The following is a 20,655-nucleotide window of genomic DNA, read 5'->3' as shown; positions in this document are numbered from 1 at the left end:
ATATACAATACAAAACAGTACGCAATTACACATTAGGGCTGTTCATAAATAACTTTTTTTCCCGATTCAAGCTGGTCACCTCTTAAATCGTCAGGTTACCCTAAAAAACGCTGCACACCAAATTTGGTTCAATTCTAACAAGTATAGGACCCCACAGATCCAATTAATTTTTTTATTTATTACGGAAAATTAAAAAAAAATCACAAATTTTTCTGCCAACCACGTGAAATTGTTGAGCTGTCTTCAAAGACGATGCAGAACAAATTTGAGTCAATTCCAACTAGTAGAAGCGGAGTTATTTGAGTTTTTCGTATATAATTTCGGATTATCTTTGATCGGTGAATTATCCGAAAATTATCAACTAAACTCAAATAACTTCGCTTCTACTAGTTGGAATTGACTAAAATTTGTTTTGAATCGTCTTCGAAGACAGCTCAACAATTTCATTGCGTTGACAGAAAATTTTGAATTTTTTTTTTTAATTTTCTTTAAAAAATTAAATATTTTAATTGGATCTGCGAAGTCCTATAGTTGCTGGAATTGAACCAAATTCGGTGTGCAGCGTTTTCTAGGGTAACCTGACAATTTATTCAGGAAATGGCTGTTATCCGGGAAGGAGGGCCGAGCCAAAAGTCGGCAGCAAAGTTCAAGCAATAGGCGCATAAAAAGCGATCGAGTAGTAGCAGTATGAAAGCAGTAAATAACGCAATGCTACTAGCGACAATACCAAAAAGCTGGAAGCTAGAAAAATCTACCTTGATCCATAAAGGAAAAGAAAAAGGAAATTGGAGAATTGGAGACCCATCTCCGTACTCAATATTGATTATAAAATCATGGCAAAATCCTGAACAAGAAACTGACCAATGAAATATCAGAAAAGATAAGTATATGAGAGAAAGCAGTTATCCCGGGAAGGAAGATGGAAGCAATCCACAACAACATCAAAGCTGTCCGAAGTTACCATCGCGATAAACCTATCGAAGTATACATAATGAACATCGACGCAAAAAAAACGTTCGACAAAGTGAACCATAGTATGCTAATCAAAGTACTAGGAAATAAACCAAGTCACTCGCGAAACGCTCAACGCCATCAAAGAGATATATAACAACCCTATCGCGATAGTGGAAGTAAATGAACTAAAAGCAGCGGAAATCACATGTCTGAGAGGCATTTGACAAGGATGCCTTCTCAGAATGACACTGCATGCCATAAGCACATCAAGGGAAATCAAGGGAATAAGAATTGGGAGCATATCTCATAAGCAGGACCAATTCGCTAATGACGTAACCCTATACATTAGTTCGACAGGCTCAATACGTGAAATACTAGAGGAATACGACAAACTATATATCCTCACTGAACCCAAGATCACGATATATCCTACTAAATTCGCCACATGCGTATATGCTAAGATCGAGTGTGAGAATCCTGGGCATACATCACGGAGAACAAGAAGAAGACTTAAAGCTTAAACTATCCAAAAATAATACAAGGACTTCGGACACTTTATCAAATCCCAAATACTGTCATGAATGGGAAAAATCACGGCCATAAAAGCTTTTATACCAACCGAAGTAATATATACTTATTCCAATAATCTGATTAGGAAAGAATATTTGAAGTAAATGGAAAAACTCTTATTAAATGTACTCTGGAGCCTTGAAAAACTAGAGCAGAAGAGCATAAACACCATGATAAGACCAAGAAAATAAGGAGGCATTAGAATGCCAGACATTGACACGGCGGTGAAAGCGAGTAGAATCAAAAGGATGCAGAAACTATCCCAGCTCAATGAATCTAATGGGATATGGCAATCACAGGCCATATACAACCTCTCAACAACGGTGTGAAATATAGAAATTCAAACTTATACAATAACAACTGTCATCACAGACACAAACCAACAGAAAGCTGGGAAAAAGAAAGAGAAACATGTTCCTCGATACTAAGGGAAAACGATGACGCACACGAGCTTACCGAAAAAGAAGTATATGCGATACTCCTCAAGAAGACAGCAACGAATAAGGGAGAAGAAATGGAGAATTGGAAAAGGATATGGCTCTACGAGAACAGCATCAAAGAACTCGTCGAAAAAAAACAGGGAGTCATATCCTACAGAATTAATACCGAGAGTTATTTTACAGGATCAAGAGAAACGGCAGCCGAATGGGAAAACATCAAAAACAAGAAGTTAAAAAGAAATGCAAACTTTGCACGAACGACAAAGAGACTTTACACCACTTATATGAAAAATGCGAAACTCACAAAATATATTTTATATCATCAGAAATGACCTGAATGATGCTCTCCAAAGACACATCGATGTCGAGCCTAAGAAGATTAAAAACGAACACATACGACGGTCGACGTGTAGCTAAGATAATAGCAACATACATGGATCTCAAATCCGAAATATGGATACAGAAAATATCCCTAGACATACAAAATGAGTATGCAGAAGAAATAGTGGTGCAAACCGAAATCATCCGAAAACTTATAAACGCAAACTGAGAAAACCGAACCCGCGAACAAAAGAAATTAAAGAAACGTGGGCGCGAAATGATGTAAACGTGTCTGTATATGAATGATAAATGTTCGTAATATACTTGCGAATCAGCCTACTTGAAGGAAAACTTGAACATTTCCTATGATAACTTGGTGTATTAAGTGACATATTGTATACATCACACTCCACTAGCCTGTTAAAAGCATGTGCAATTTATTTTTTGTGTGTGCACTTTGAAATAAAATCACTGAAAAATAAATATTTTAGAATTTCAAAAAAGTGTCTTGATATGTGGTGCGAAATAGCAAATAAATATATTCTGTCATAATTTTGGGTTCACACACCCTCTAGTGGTCGGGCACTTTCACTGCGACTATAAGCCCAGAAGCCTGTCCAGACTAGACGTTATAATGTAACGCCGGTGTAGGGGAGATGTGGTAGCGATGTATCGAAAATTACAAAGTGATCTTTGGCCCCAAATGTACATTGTACACTGTACAGTCGATAACATCATATCTTTTACAGGCTCAATACTCCGATACAATCACTACCTACCACAGATATGTAGGGGAGATGTGGTACCGATGGATCAAAAATTGGAAAATGATCGCTGACCCCAAAATGTTCAGCCAAAAACATCAGATCTTTTGCTGAATCAGCACTTTGATACAAGCTCAACCTATCGCGCACATATACATGAATATCCGTCTCTTCAAAAAATATTTATGGACGTTCAAAATTTGATGCTCGAACGTATCATCGGTCCCCACCCGGTGGGTCCAATGGCACACGACCCGGGGACCTATGACACATATACCCTAAAAAAACTCAAACGTGACAACTTTTCTTGCTCCGTATTATAATCTAAGCTACAGCAAGCCAAAGAAGAATGTTATGTCGCAACCGTCAAAAAATAGAATGCATATTAAATCAAATGTTGTCATAAAATCACGTTTCGATTTAGGCTCGGACTTATAAATTAGAGGGTACATACATATTGCCCGAAAATCGACAGTGTGACTTCCAAATACCTCGTTATAGCGATAAAACATCATATGCAATTATTACATAAAGATTTTCTGTACCTAGGCCTGTTTCACTTGTTTCATGATTAGTATGCTTGATTATTTTGCTTGATTTGGCTATTGTATCATCGATCCCCACCATACGAATTTCATACATGAATCGAAAAAATTCCACCCAAGGAAGGTACCGAAAAAAATCATAGGTGCCATTAAATAGCCTGATACAAGCCCTACACTTCACGATAAAAATGATTGCTGGTTTGTTCCTGTTGAAGGTTACAAAGAAAAATGTATATGTTGATTTAAATTTAGTTTACACCCCCCAAAACCAAAAACATTTGTGAGAGACCGCATAGCTCGCGCACGTCGAATTTTTTTGTTTGTGAGGAAAGATTTTTGCAGCATGCAACTGTAGACAAGTTCCCGGAGTGTAATCATGGAATTGTCATAGAGAATTTTCAAAGTATTCTCGGTCCCAGTGATCCATCGGTACCACATCTCCCCTACATGAATATCCAGCTTTTGAAAAATATATCTGAAAGTTCTAAATTCGATGCTCAAACGTACGATCGCCCCCACCCCCCCAGTGGGTCCAAATGGACCTTGATACCTTTGAGACATATGCTCTAAAACACAGATTTTCCAACTTTTCCTGCTGTGTGCGAAAATCTAAGCTACAGCATGGCTACCGGTAGCCAAAGAAGAATGTTTCGTCGCCACCTTATAGATAGACAATAAATATTCAATTCAACTAAACGATGACATTCATTGAATGAAAAAGATACGTGCCGTTATGTAGCCTGATAAAAGCCATACACTTCACATTAAAATGACTGTTGGTTTGTTCGTGTTGAAGGTTACAACGAAAAATGTTCAAGTCTATCGAAATTTATTTTAAACCCCCCAAAGCAGTAAACATCTGTAACAGGCCCATAATTCGCATAGGTCGAATTTATTTGCATGTGAGGAAATATTCAGCCAGCATACAATTGCAAACTAACTGACGGAGTGTAATCGGCACCATACTTAATGCCTATACCCTATGCAAACTGTGTGCGACCACCACGAAGTCACACTTTCACGTCCGCGAAGGAAATTTAAGCGGCCCACAGAGAGTTTGCGGTCTTTCATGATAATGCGGCCTGCTGCTGGAGAAAGATTCCGTTCGCGTCTACATACATTCCCGTACAAACATTCTACGGTAAAATGAACAGACAAAGCGGCGTTCCAATCTAACTGATTCCCACTTGCAGTCTTTACCAAGGGTTTCTACGTTTGATATCGATAACTTTGATCGAGAACAGATATCATTGACTTCAACAGCAATTGAAGTATATTGCGTTCATAAATTCATTAAATAGAGTTTTGGCCTCTATGCTTTCAACCTAAAATTTACATTATATGCGATTTTATAGGTGAATAAAATATTGTATAGGTATGGGTAACACGTGTATAGGTGGATAAATACTACAGTGTCGATTTAGGAATCCGGCCCGCCAAATACTTCATTTTCCTATATGCCGCCCTCCGACTGGAGAAGTTGCCCACCCCTGGAATACACGACTGTGACGTCATTTGAGCAATTAAAATCGTCCCCACCACCCCATATTGTCACGAGTCGCCACTGTAAACAACCTTTTAATCGAATTGATGCTTGATACAACGTAAACAGCACAAATGGCATAACGTACGTATGCAGGAATACAGGTAAATAAGTTATAAAGTAGGATTCGCAATGATTCACAACAAGAGTCTTCCGACCGTCTCTTCAGCAAATTAGCCAACGAAAACTGGTCTAGCAATTGAATATATGGAGAAAGAAAACCAGACTAATAATAATGGTGATCAAACGACGCGACAATTAAATTAAATATACAAGGACCTCACGGAGCAATATAAAGCCATATTTACGCGCAGACATGTACCGCGCCAGCCATGAACCTCACCGCAAGTCACCAAGGTAAGCGTACTATCATTGGCACGCACTCAGGAGATTAGTCGGGGTACGCGAACAGTTTCATTTTACTGGCAATACGAGAATTTTTTTAACAGTGATGATAATCTATGACAAGCGAGTAAATATTTAAGCTTAAAATGCGGTTTTATGCATCGAAGTGTAACGCTCCTCGCCTCATCTAAGTTTACTGTAGTGAATTTTCGAATTTGTACTGTTGCGATGATGAGAGCTACTATTAGGTCGTCTAGTGTTGATCCCGGGGTATTTCCACCAGAAACAGTCTTATGTTCTTATTATGAATCAACTTTCGGAAGTACAGAACTTCAATATTGCAGCAAACGATACGTTCATATTTCCCAATCTATTCCACTCGAAGCTTTTTTACTGACTCTCATCAGGAGCGAATGTCAGTAAATGTGATCAATCAAATTAAAAATATATAATAATTTTGTCGTTGTGACGTAATAATGACATGTACAAAGAGTCGCGAACGGCACATAACAACACGCGGTACGGTATAACAGACAGAAATCCGGCTGTAAAATGGCCAAATGACAACGCAACACTAATGAAATATTCCCAGGGTATTCCCTTCTGGCGGCAGAGAACCGACTTTTGCAGCTTTTACGTCACAACTAAAAAATTCTTTCAATATTTTGAGTTTGATTGATCGAATTTTCTGACGTTCGTTCCTGATGAGAGTTAGTCGAAAAGCTTCGAGTGGAATAAATTACCACTATTGCAATCTCTAGTTTTATACGGTACAGTACATGTTAGAATGATAAGCAGATTTGCTATGAATTTGAATTTACTCGGTGGTATTGAAAATTGCTCCATTTGAGTCGAGTTAACACTATAATATATAGATTAACGTGCAAATCGAAACCAATGAAACAAACTCTGTTTTTGATATGTCGTTGGTGAGCTTGTGCATACTTAGTATCATCATTCCTAATTATTTGGATTTTTTGTTATAGCATTTACTGACGTTCGCTCCTGATGAGTGCCAGCCGAATAAAAATTTGACGAAAGGGATCGGATATGCTTTGATAGTTCATGGAACCAAACTACGGTTTACAGCAACGTCGTAATTTTTCAAATTACTTCTATGGTTCACTTACAATTGCTTCTGTGGCCCATGATTTGAATACCACCGTGCTATAGTAAAATGGTATTACTGAGGGGCCATTCGACGTGTCCATCATGTAGATAACATACTTTTCAGTAGTTGCGTGGCGGAATAAAAACAACTGATTAACAACATGTTTAAATGTATTTCTGCGTTCGTTAATAAAAATCCTCCGACGAAACCTGAATCAGTTGAACGCAAATCACACCTTTCAAACGTCATATCAGCGATCGTTAAACTTGGATTTTAATATGATACCTTTTATTGAAAATAGCTCTTGCGCTATTTTTCATGCATTTAAGTAATGATTTGGGCTCTCATTTAACATGACCATAGGGCAAATGTGTCTGGCTAGAAGCTTGAGAATTACCACTGAAGCGGATGAGAAAATCAAACTTTAATGTCATTAATTTGTCAGAGGTTTACTTTTTCTGTTGCGGTAATGAATATTAACGAAATGATCAATCATATACTTACTCAAGCAACCTACACGCAACGGCCGTGACCCTGTTCAAAAATTAAATGTATGGATCAATATTGATAGCATAATGCGGAAAGCGTCGTAGTTTTAAAATAGGAACTATGAAGACGCAGGATTTAATATTAAAAGAGTCTACATGCAATAGATATGACATTACCACGAATTGGGTGTGTTCAGTGTTTGTAACCTAGCAGTCTAGCATTTCCAGTACAGCGTCCGAGAGCAAGATTTCGGAAGATGATGAGTGATGAATAGGGCAAGTTTTTGCAACTTTTTTAAAGCTTCTGACAGTTTCCTGCATACTCATAATCTATGTACTATGCTGTTTTAAGCTGTTCGGAAGGATTTTATAGATAAACGTTTTGCAACTTTTCTCCATTTTTCATACCAATTTTTACTGCAACATTACATTTTCACAGAGTCACTTTATTCGGACTATTGGTTTTGTTTCACTGGGTCACCTGATTCCGGCTATTGAATTTGTTAAAGTAGCCAAGAGTAAGTTTTTCTGCAACGCTTTTTGGTAAAGTCCGCAGTTCTAGGGGGGCTTGGGGTGTATTATTGGACTTGGTGCTGCGGGAGTGGGGTTATCGCTATGCTGTTTGGATTTTTAGTAGGAAGTTATACAAGCATTGCGTAATTTTCTCGATGTATACGGGGAAAATATATTTTTGGCGGTCTCGCCAGAATGTCCCCGAAATGACAAACTAAGAAGTTTGACAGCTTTGCAGGAACTAGGTTATAGAACGGAACCAATCTCACACTCTACTACTTTACCAAAAATTATAAATGCATCTTTTTACTGCAACTTCTGTCAAAATTACGTGAAACTTTCTCACGACTATAGTGGAACGAAAACTTGCCCTAGTGATGACCTAGCTAGGTAAAATTATCGTCAACGTACGTGATATCAAAGCAGTTCGGGTCTTCTGATAGTGGTGACAAACTTTTAGGTATTTTTCAAGCAATTCGATTTTCAGTTTTGGTCGAAAGTATCAGATGAGTATCTGCCAACATCTCTATACCAGTGAGCGACTGCACGAGTAATAGTCCAGACAATTATTTATTTTAATTTGTAGAGGTCAGCTGACTAGGAATTCGTCTTCTCACCGACACAATACTTTTCCTTTTCAACGAAGTTGCAGTCAGAGCTGGTAAAGAAAAATATATCATATCAGTGCAAGAAACATGCTTTTATTTCGCATAAGTGAACGGTTAGATAACACCATGTTTAGTTGGGTAACTAAAATTATTTATTGTGTTTTAGTATTCCAAACTAATTACCAAAATACCCAAATTTTTCCTGAAGTGTTCCAAATTTTTAACAAATGTCAATTTCTCTAATTTTTGATTTTACTCATAATTCCTCCGTATTAATCATAATAATTATTTATTGGAGGTAGAAAACGTTAATGAAAAGGTTAATATGACCAAATAGCTTACTCATTCATCAAGTGACAATGAAAAACTATGAAAAACCTTGAGAGTGGTTTTGTTTGCGTGACTTGCGTCTGTGAAATGAGAAATATTCTCTTTCTATGGACCACAAAAACACCATGTCAAAAAATTTGCAAAATTTTAATTGAGTAAAAAACTTTCTGTATTGTGGTTTGTAATTCCAAACCAATCTCTAAAATACAAAAATTTCTTCTGAAGAGCGCAGTCTTTAAGAAATGTCACTTTTTGTGATTTCTCGTTTTACTTAAAATTGCCCTGCCACAATGCGCATTGGACGTACAACACCACAAACACACTAACAAAACGAAGGAATATGCATAAATAGTGGCTACCATAGACCATAAAAGGATTGAAACACTTCAAAAAATTTCCGAAGTGATTTTGTTTGCGTGATTTGGGTCCATAGACTGAGAAATCAGTTGGCATTATGGACCGCATATAATCCACCATCATGATGCAATTCACCACTCTTAATATCATCATTCCAAATCAAGCATATCCTAATTAAACAGGTCAATATGTTCCTCGCTTACATAACCTATATTTGAACTAATAAAATCAAGGTGAAAGTGCAGGTATTGCGTTTTAAGGACATGCGCTTTTTGTTTTTCATATATGTGGATCATATTGTTTATGATTTATATTCATTGCTTCGTTTATTTCCATGAAAATTTTCAACTACATCTCCAAATGCCTTGAATGCTCCTGCTCCTGCTTCTCTCGCAGTCATTTTATTATCAAGTGCTTTACAATATATTGCCAACATTGCCGCATGAGCAAGGAGAAGCTGTCACAGAAAAATACCGTGAATATCACTCATGTCCTTTTCTCGACGAAGGACATCGTTCCGTAGTTTCAACCTTGGAGCCAGAATTTCCGCATTTGATGTCGTGAGTCCCAACTAAATCATTAAGTTCGCGTTGGTTCGGAATGTGTGGTTTTGGATTTATCTCTATATGGGAAATGTTGAAGTGGTCATTGGAGTCATTTTCTGTATATTTAAGCAATGACAAGTCTTCTGGAGCTTTTTTGCTTGGTGGTTTGGGCAGTGAAAACCTACTGCAATACGGAACAGGTGCTTAAGAGGAGATGGCATTGAAGGACATGCAATGTCAAGTCATTTTCTAGTTATTTTCAACCTTGGAATGTCACCCATACAGAAATAACAGTCATCTATAAGGTTTCGAATTTCCTTTTAGATTCTTATAGCAAATGATATTGAATGCCGATCTTCCCTAAGCCATCCATCCATATTTCATCGGTTTGTTACGCAGATTACATGAAATGCTCAGTTTTTATTTTTGTCTCTAATCCTCATGCCAAATTAAAGTTGATAAAAATAAAAACCTTACTTCTATCTATATTTTGTAATAAATTTGTTTCAAACTGATATGCAGACCACGGATATATCAAAAACAGTCAGTACGCAGATCACATTTGTGATGTTGACATTAATGACGAAATTACACTCGCTTGATCCACAATCAGTGAATTTACAGAACAGAACGAAAAGGAATTTGAGATTGCTTGCTGTAGCCAATAATGACTAACCGAGAGTGACAAGATGATTGTTACTAACTACCAACTGTTATGAATTGAATTATGAATCTATATGACGTCACAGTTAATAGGAAATTAAATGAAGGAGCTTGAAAAACATGGCGCTGAAAGTTTAAAAAGCTTAAAATAATATTTTTAAACGACACTTGCGGCAAATAAATGCCAGAAACATGTTTTAATAAGGAATAGGGTGTAGGAAATATCAAAAAATCGGCTCAACTATATGTTTGTTACATGGTGTAAGTCAAATCGAACGCGTTATTATTATTATTATTATTATTTTTATTGGGTAATATAGCCAGGGTTGCCAGTTGCCACACCGTCCTGATTTCGCAGATTTTTACTGATTTAGACATGTTCCCTTATATTTGCCCCGATGTTCGATCCACTTTATCCGTATTGCCGACAATTTGGTCGGGATTATTATGATCTTTCGACGAGATTCCCAGGCGTATAAAGCGGCACATTCCGAAAATACGCCTATCTAAGAAATAGGCAAATGAACGCACTGTTCTCGCTTGTCAGTGTAAGTAAGTTTAAAAAACAGTGTGTTCAAGAAGACGCTTCGATCGTTGGACATCCTTTTCCATATTGGTTTACTTTTTGGAACCGTTTGCTCTAGTGTGCGGATAATCACGAAAAGAGGCACCCGAAAAGTCGTCGAGTTTAATCACTCTATTACCTCAATGGATATAGTGAAAGCTAACATATTACATGAAAGAAGGTACTTTTCTGGCGTACACGTCATGGTGCACTGATGTACTTGTTGATGCAGCTCGTGATATGTCGCATACTTTCCCTGTAAAGTATCACTGTCTAGGACAGGGTATCAACTGGTGAACGCTGGACCACTGGCGGGCCACAAAAGCGTTTGGAATTTTGACTCATATTTATTTGTGAAATTATTTAGGCCAGTTCTTTTCAACTTTTTTTGCTCCATTCGCAAATTTATTGTAAAATAAATTTCATTCGCACAAACTAACCGAAATTTGTTTTACAAAAAGAAGATATTTAACAACATTTTGTTCAGATGTGCAACAAATTGGCTACCATAGCTTCCTTAAGCTATCTAGTGTCTCATTAGAAAGAGAACTTCATCCCCTCGTTTCGATTTCAACTATTTCACGAAAACCCTTCTCGGCCAAACAAGTTGTTGGGTTTTGTACAATAACATCTACTAGTGCTTGGATAGCCAGGCCTTAAAATCTTCTCTGCACTACTATAAAAGTACAGCATATTTTCCGCGAGTGAAAATACTTGATAGCAGAAGGGAAGCGAGTGACGCAGTGTACTAAGCGACACCGTCACGACGCCAATGGTTGTTGGTTCGGATCTCGGCTCTACCAAGTTTCTATGTGTCGGAGGTTTATCTATGGGCTCCTCATCGCTGACCTCACTGCGATTGCAGTGACTTAAAAATACAGTAAGCCGAGCTTGAAAGTCGACAGCAATGATCCAAGGAAGAAAGGCGCATGGACGATAGGGAGACTGATTCGTGGAAGAGAACGTGCAAGAAAAGGCGTTATGAAAAAATGCATTGAACTGTTGAACTTACAATTGTGCTGATGAAGTGCCATCGTGCCATTGTCGTAGAGCACAAAGCCTCATAAGGATATAAGCACCACTGCTGTACCTTATCAATACAATACAATACTTGATGGCACAAATCGTTTTTGAGAGCTGACTCAATGGTCCCGGAGGCTTCAGTTTGTCGAAAGGGTGAAAAACCCATATGTTTGTGTTGAGGCTTTATCCTTATGTCTTTGAAAATAAGGTACAAAACGATCAAGAAGAATATGCTCATTAGAGCTTGCTACCTTATGATACGTTGCTCCAACTCGTGTTCTATTTTTGTTTTTTGATTTCCTGTTTTATGTCTCGCGAGTCTGTAGGAAGAGCAAATAAAGTCACGATCTGTGTGCTCGGCTCTATAACTCAATCTAACTTGAAAATTCATAACACCTTTATTAACCTTAAAACAGATTTTGAATATCACCAAAATCTGAATTTTTGCGACATCTCGCGATTAGAGCCTCACCAACGAAAAGAAATTCATGTTTAATATTACACTAGTATGCTACGATTTTACAGATATGTAGGACATATGCAGAATGCGTACACCACACTTCTACCCAACACAGTTCCACAAAACATGTCTGGCGCACGTGATTTCAAATCAGAGTGAATTAAATTCCTCTGCAAGTCGCATTTGTACTACTGTCTACTCAGATTGAAAGAACGGTACTATTCCGTGCCGACAACGGATCGTATCCATATCGAAAGCATATACCGTCGCCATTTTGGCCAGGGTTTTGTTGCCGCTCATTTTTTTTGCACCGCATTTTATCAGTGGTATGTTGGCCAAAGCTTTACGTCTTCATGTGCCCCGACGCAGAAGGGGTAGCCTCGAGAGGAATAAGTTCCATAGACCTGAACGCGCTCGTTGCACATCCCTACACTAGTTCATCCCAACGGCCTTGGTCCATGTATTGCAGAAAAAAACATTTAGACAAATCATACCATGAATTCTCATGATCAAGCCATATTTTCAGCGTGTCTCGGTTGTAGGCTACAGTAGCCAACAAAGTGCCGTTGTATATGTAAAAACTTTCGCAGGATTTTTTACAATTCATTCAACAAATATTAACATATAGCTCTCTGCACCTTCGTCATTCGCATTGCATTTTTTTTGATTCGCACAAGTGCGCTTGGTCACACAGGTTGAAAAGCACTGTTTTGGGCTATACCTATCGTATTATACCCCCAAAAGATATTCATATTGTCGAATTGTACTACATGGCGACATAATGTACCAATCGAAAATGCAATTGGACAGAAGACTCTACTTTACAACACACTGCCACAACAACGACCATGATTTCGAATATAATATAACTTGGATTACCATGCGTCTTCTTTTTGGATTTGTCCACTTATTTGAGAATCTTGATTAACGTAAATGTGTACGTGGGAGTTAGAAGAGAAATTGGAAATCATCGGCCAAGTAACGGTCCGATGGAGATTTCGGGACTTGAGCCAGAAAAATGCCCTTGTTTATTCAACTAACGGAAAATCCGCAAATTCGATATTTGATCCGGAAAGATAACTTTTTTATTATTTTAGTCAACCGACCACAAGGTCGGGAAGATTTACCATTGTTTCAAAATTTTACTCCAGTATTGTAAGTCTGAAAATTTTGAAAAAGTTTACTTTTTTCAGAGTCCCAAAATATCGTAACCCTAAGTAACTAGAAGTTTCATGGACTATTCGAATATTAATAGCCTATTCCGGCGAGGTCATATGTCAGGCGCTGTTGAAAAGGGTCCCCAGTAATCTCATAGCGATTTGAGTGCGCATTCACTTCACACCCAAAAGGTGGTGCACCACAACAGGATCTAAGTAAGAATTAATTCGCGGTTATAAAGCCTACGTGCACACTGCATAAAGCACATCTTCCTGCGTTCCTAGGCGCAAGCATAATTTAGAATAAAATGTTGTATTTGGCATGACTTTTTATGAATTGGTCCTATTTGTTTGGAGATCTTGCCACTTCCTACATATGTCATGATAAATTTTATGTTTGTCGGTAATATAGGGGAGAAGAGGTGCCGATGAGACACTGGGACCGAAAGTACTTGAAAAATTATCTGCGATAATCCCATGATTTCAGTACGCGACTTTTGTCTACAATGGCGTGCTGGCAGAATCTTTCCTCACATGCAGAAAAGAACGACCTGCATGTCTTATGGGGTATGTGAAAAATGATTTACGTTTTAGTGGGTGCAAAGTACATTTGGATCGACATATACATTTTTTAATATCACCTTCCAGACTAACAAACCCGCAATAATTTTTGATGTGAATTATAAGGCGTGTATCAGGGTATATAATGGCACATATTTTTGAATCAATACCATCCTCGAGTAGACTATTTCAATTACAATTCAATTACAGTATTTATAGGGTGGGGGACCTATGGTACCATAGCCCAATCAAGCAAAATAGTTGGACCAACTAATCACTCAACAACAGAAACACGCCTAAATATATAGAGACTATATTGTTACCTGTGGTGTTTTATCGCTATTACGAGTTAGGCTATTTGAAAGTCAAAATGTTGATTTTCCGGTAATATGTATGTGTCAATAATTTTGTAAGTTTCCGCGGAAATCAAAACGTCATTTTATCCCAACATTTGAGTTGATATAATCTATTTTATTCTTGTAGGTGGCGACGAAACATTCTTCATTGGCATGTTGCAGCTTAAATTACAGTACACAAATAAACAAATTGAAAAATTTGAGTTTTGAGCGTACGTCTCATATGTCCCATGCTCTCGTGCCATTGGACCCACCGGGTGGGGACCGATGATACGTTCGAGATTACGTCAATTACCCCTTTCCCATCATTTGAGCTACAGAAAGAGTCAAATGACACTAATCTCATCACCGATTATTTATTGGGCACAAATCTAACACGCTTTCCGGCGCCTTTTAATATAAGATACTGTCCCTTACTATGATTTTTAGAAAATCCAATTCATGTGTGTTTCAAATATGTAAAAAATGAGTATTGTATCTAGAAATAGAAAGTCTCGTTATAACCTAGATTTGTTGTGCTACATATGTTACTAGAACACGTTGAGCAATTGAATATGAAGCGATTCAATATGTGAAATGTCACCAAGTGCACTTACAAGGGGTACTTAGGTATGACGTTGGGAGATCAAGATAAACGCCGGCCACCGCAAACGGTCCGCCAGCAGCAGGCTGAGTCTTCGCGCTTATGGGCTCAACGTAAAGTCTAAATCAGTGTTTCGTAAACTTTTTCCGCTACCACCCCCTGGACCACGAATATAGTACCAGCGCCCCTCGAACCTCCTCACATCAAAACGAAAGTTGTTCTACATTTATTACAGCTAGTATTGATACTGATGAAGCTTGTGTATAAATATTATTCTATTCTTTATTCACAGTTAAACTGGTAAATACACACATGATCCGGGGAGCAACCTGTCGCTAAAGGAAAATGGCGAGATTAAAGTAAATGTTTAAAATTCCAGTAATACTGTCAAATTGTTATCCATATGCAATACATGGAGTGGCCAGATTACAGAATTGCGGTAGATGAAGAATCCAAGTTACCGAAATTATGCGCACAAGTGTAATTATAGTCCAATGGTGCATTCAAGGCCTTCCGAAGAATATGCACAGTGCCCAAGAACGTGACAGTGTTGGGATGACTCGAGTCATGACTTGACTCGAGTCAGACTCGAGACAACATTTTCGTATGACTTGACTTGACTCGAGTCACTTTGCAAAAATGACTTGACTTGACTTGACTCGGCGCTTCAAAAATGCCAATTGACTCGTGACTCGGAGCAAAATTTACGAGTCAATTTCAAGTCATCAACTAAACGGTGTCGATTAAATCACCCATCTTTTTATGTATGTTCAGATTGTTCACGATACGCCGATATCACTTGTGAGGGCAACCAGTCATTTACTGATTGCAAATTGACCGCAAACGAAGCCATCACAGCTTCCGTTGTCATAGCAGTAGTAGATTAATCCAATAGCAACGTATCTTTGTTTCTCAGTGCTCAGTACGCAGTGCTCACCTTTAACAACCCTCTGGTATAATTTAAATCGAACGAACATCGTTTATGTGTTTATATTCTCGCAGGTGTGTAAGATGGGTAGTGTAGGCTACTGTAACATATCAATTTGTTACGACTTCTCGAGGCTTCGTATTCGATCCTCTATTTTGGTTGATAATAACCGACTGTAGCATGTGTCTATACGCAGCAGTTACTCAAGTTTTTTATTAGCAGCTCGAAGTGTGCGTAAGCGATACAGCACCTTTTTGCATGTATATTTAACTTTATATCTGTACTTTGATGCAACATAAATGTCCAGTTAATCTGTCGTTCACCCAGTTAGCAAATTTTAATGACTTTGCATGATCACTCATACTTCGGAATCCAATTTGACTTGAATCGTGACTTGACTCGTGACTTGACTTGACTTGACTTGACTTGACTCGAGTCACCTCCAAAAAACGAGTGACTTGACTTGACTCGAGTCACCTTCGAAAATCGATTGACTTGACTTGACTCGAGTCAAAATGTGCAATGACTCGAGATGACTCGTGACTCGAAGGTAGTGACTTGATCCCAACACTGGAACGTGATCATTTGGATCATGTCGTATCGAACGTTACCTGGAATCTGTTGGATATGTCTCGTCAGTTTTTTGCTTACGACCCCTCTAGCGCCAATCACTATCGGTAAAATGTTTATGTGGCATCGTAACATTTTCTAACATTCCATTTTGAGATGTGCGTATTTCGTTTGTTTCTCTGATTCCTTATGCTGTGATCAGCTGCGAATAAGCATTCTGTTTTCGTTTTTAGTTTGATTATCATATCCGGGCGGTTGCTCCTGATTTCGCCTACAATTATAACACGTAGCCTACATCCCACAGAATTTTTACTTGGTCGTTTTCTGTCACTGGTGCTGGACTGTTGTTGTAACCGCAGAAGTCGAGCCTATTATTGGTACACGACCACATTGCACTCTCAGCTGTCTACGCTTCGGTTGCGCCTTCTTGGGCGAAGTACGGGTTTTTAATGATACAATTCCCAGCGATAACATAACTGACCAAATTGTTTATACCAGATTCCTGATGCAATCAAATACGACAATTAAATACACATCAAAGCCGAATATAACCCTAACTAATATACGTCAAGTATCACTCCTTTCAGCAGTGTGCGTGGTTCCAAATGAATCAAGCACTTGTAGTTACGAAATAAAATAAACTACTCATGCGTCACAATCAAAAGCAGTAGCGTATGGCGAACTCAGTGAAGTGTGAGATTCTGCGGCAACAGTATAGTCATACCAATTCTGTCGAAGTTGTGTTGTTAAAGTGTTTGCATAATTCAAGATGAATGTAGTGACCGATCCTGCTGTGTATTCATGCGTATTCGGTAGCTGCAAGTCTGCTTCGGCCAAACATGAGATTCTGTGCTAGAGTTTCATTTTGGTTGTGGCACATTCTGCATTTGCCGTCTGCGTTCTGCTTCAGAATTCGTTTGCAATAGTACTTTGTAGGAGGTGATTGGTCCTGTGCTGCGCAAATGACTGCTCCAATTGCCGGTTTTAGGCCAGAGTTGCCAGGTCCATGAAAGCTCGCCCCCATGCGGCTGTGAAGTTAACTTCACCCTCACCTACTTTATGGATTATGTGTATGGGGGAAGGCCAATCAGACGGATTTAAACAGAATCTGTGTCATCCAAAATCGAGCAATAAGAAATGGATGTGGCATAGATTCCAGGTCCTCTGCTACTCCTGGTTATTTAGCTCTTAGGATACTTAAGCTACCCTATTTCTATAAGTATGAAGTAGCCAACCTGATTCATAAATTTACCAATGGAAATATCTTTATAATTACTTATTTTAATCTTTATTAACACTTTAATGGCTTGTTTGAGCAATCTTGTACTGTGCATGGGTATTCTACTAGATCATCGGAATCTGGTCATCTTTATGCTCACCGCATGAACTCCAGACTGGCCCAACAGTCCATTGAATGTATGGGCCCAAATGTTTGGAATGGCGTGCCCGACAGTGTCAAAGAGCTGCCTCAGCATAAATTTAGAACCCAATACCTGGATTATATTTTTTTTTCAAATTACAGTAACATATGAGATAATATACCCGTTAATTTATATATTGTATATCCATTCATTGATTTCATATTGCTTTTCCTGGTGTGTTACCATGGTTGCTGTCTTTGTTATATATTTGTGATTATTATTTTCTTCTGTGTTGCAGACTGTCCACCGTTATGTTTATTTAAATGAATACACTCGATTACTTCACTGCCGTGGAGGTGACGAGTAACAAGGTATTTATTGGCGATACCGACACATCCAGTCAACTTTTTACGTTTGACGAAGCAATGAATGTCTGTCTGTCTGTCTGTCTGTCTGCCTGTCTGTCTGATGTCCTTGATGAGGCATCGACCCCCTTATCGCTTCTCTCATTTTGAGTGTTGCATTTTTGTGTTGAACTCGTGCTGCTTGTGCTATTGATTTCGCCTTGACGATGTTGTTTTCTGCAGTGTGGGCACAGGTTAGTTGTTTCCATGTTGACTTCTCTGGCGTACTTGTCGTGTCGATAACTCAGAGATATTGTTTTTCGCTGTTTGTCTTCCTCTGCCATGAGTTTGCAGTAGATATTATCGCTGTTGTAGATGTATTGTGACAAGCCCATGATTGTTTTGAAACTTTGCTGAATTTCCTGTAGTCCTCACCACCTTTTTTCTAGAGATGTACACTTGTACAGTCATATAGTATAAGATTTTGGGTGATGCATGTGGTGCATTGTCATCAGTTTTCTAGACTTTGTGTCCAATTTTTGTTATATCATCTTTGCGCCAGTTCACCACACCAAAGCTGTATTTCAAGACAGGCACTGCAAGACTGCTTATCGCATTGATTTTGTTTTTGAAGATAAGGTCAGTTTTGAGGATTGACTTGAGACTGCGAGTGTATCATTTTTTAGGCTTAATTTCATTTCAGCATGTTTATGTTGTCGCTTTCACAGGTAGCTCGACATTGATAGTGATCTTCAGCATTCAATTATGCTATAGCTTCATCCATTCTGACATTCATGCCGCCAGTGGTGGTGGCTCGTGATATGGCGAGTTTTGAGCATTTATCCAACCCAAATTTCATTTTTATATCTTCCGGAAACTCATGAACAATTTTCACTTGTTTTTATTTCAGGTCCAAATCGCATCTCGCATCCATGAACAAGAGATGATGTATCATATTTTGAGCATCAGAGTTCGTTGCTTTTTCATCTCGTATCCTGCTTTATTGTTTCTCAGCAACTGACTGACTGGAGCTGAGCTGAGGCCGAATAGAAGAGACGAGAATGAGAAGCCTTAAAATATTCCATTGCAGATCTGAATTTTACAGGTTTCTGTTTCACCTTGGTCAACAGTTTTGTATGCCAATTTTTCACTGAATCCTCAATAAATCTGATGATGATAGGAATCATTTTGTACATACGCACTGTTTCGGTTGATAATACGATTTACGGACTTTCGTGTTTCATGCAGATTATTTTGATGTTTAGAAAAGTGTTTCTAGAAATATAGTTCCATTGCTTTCGTTTTGATTTGAGAGAGTAAGTTGACATATTTTTTTAATTGCAGTTGTCAATTTTTTGACCATTTATTCTTCAGTGATCTATAGAGTCTGTTTCTTAGGATTACCAAACGGTAGGGTTACCATATTTTGGAATCGGGAATGGAGGACACTTTTACATAGCTTTCAAACTTAGAATACACGAGAAAATCTTGAAAAATGGTAAATACCTTTTTTCTTTCACATTATCGGTTGGTCGACTAAAAAAAAGGTCGTCACTATCGTTCGAACCAAGAATGACCTATGTTTGCCCATCTTCATTAGAATATGTCCACTATATTAGCTCTGAAACGTGTAAAGGAGGACGAATTGCTAAAAAGGAGGACATTTAGGCGTCCTCGGAGAACACTTTCAAAAACTCGAAAAAGGAGGACAAATAACCTTACCATACGTCCTCAAAATATGGTAACCCTACTGTTTCTGTGCCCTATGGATACCAGTATGCAAAGAGATAACCGAGGTTTATTGGACATTCTTTGTTGACTCTTCGATGGAGTATTTAAATGTGCATGTTTCTTGATTATGCAAGAGATTTCTCTCATGAAGTAATCCAATGTTTCATTAAATTTGTTCTTATGGAGGATCACAGTATCGGATTTACCTGCCAGGCACTCAAAATCATAGTAGAAAGATGTCAGGTTAATTTTTTTGTAGATTTCTTTGCATGTAGGCTACTTTAATTTCGAGCGTTTAAGGCGAGATCCAAATTGACGTGATATTGGATAATGATCACGATAGTTACTTTCCACATTAAAGGGAGATATTGATTGATCAGCAATATTTGTAAAAGTATGGTCCGAAACTTTTTTATATGTTCTTGTGAGTCTTGTAGGATGGGATATAATTTTAACAGTGCCGTGACTCGATATCACGTCTAAATGTGTATCCAATAAGTTGATGTTGAATTCCCCGGTGATAATGAATTTTTTTTTATCTTTACTGTTCAATAACTCTAAAGTTAAGGAAGAAGATTGTTCCATGACATTAGACGCAATATTATCCCCATATCACTTCACTGAAATGTAGACTTGGAATTCTAAAATATAACGGCATGCGATGTCATAGGTTCACGTTCGCGTTCATACAGAACCTTTCAAAATGGTTCGTGTTCACGCGAACCTGAACCTCTCAGCACTGGCGTAGCAGAATGTGCTGCGGCCCCTGGCTCTCGCTTAAAATGCCGCCCCTAAGTAGACCGAAGCAAATTCCGGCATATATTCATGTTCAAGCAATCTTTTCAATAAAAATTATTAGAAATAATATGCCGCGTCTCAGCCTCGCCGTCGTAACGTTAATAAGGCCGAAAATAATAAA

The 20,655-nt window shown here is 38.2% G+C and overlaps 1 protein-coding gene and 1 long non-coding RNA gene across 3 annotated transcripts in view; one reads left to right on the top strand and one right to left on the bottom strand.

The window, feature by feature from the left end:
* The window catches only part of LOC145434884 (uncharacterized), a 553,571-nt gene that overhangs the window by 59,694 nt on the left and 473,222 nt on the right, over window positions 1-20,655 (top strand). The gene's annotated exons all lie outside the window — the stretch shown is intronic.
* The window catches only part of LOC145434851 (uncharacterized), a 342,686-nt gene that overhangs the window by 236,188 nt on the left and 85,843 nt on the right, over window positions 1-20,655 (bottom strand). Inside the window, exon 7 of one of the 2 annotated variants that reach the window (XM_080312091.1) lies at window positions 7,223-8,252. The exons of the other annotated variant lie outside the window; for it this stretch is intronic. Within the exon in view, the coding sequence (XP_080168217.1) occupies window positions 8,192-8,252 (61 nt within the window). The 3' untranslated portion in view covers window positions 7,223-8,191. Of the gene's footprint in view, window positions 1-7,222; window positions 8,253-20,655 lie in introns of those variants that run through there. 2 annotated transcript variants of the gene reach the window in all.

The sequence above is a fragment of the Botryllus schlosseri genome, chromosome 3 (assembly GCF_051294905.1).
Source record: "Botryllus schlosseri isolate E-star chromosome 3, Bs_hap1, whole genome shotgun sequence".
Classification (NCBI taxonomy): Eukaryota; Metazoa; Chordata; class Ascidiacea; order Stolidobranchia; family Styelidae; genus Botryllus; species Botryllus schlosseri.
The sequence above is the reverse complement of the archived record's forward strand: the minus strand, read 5'-3'. Positions and strand labels throughout refer to the sequence as shown.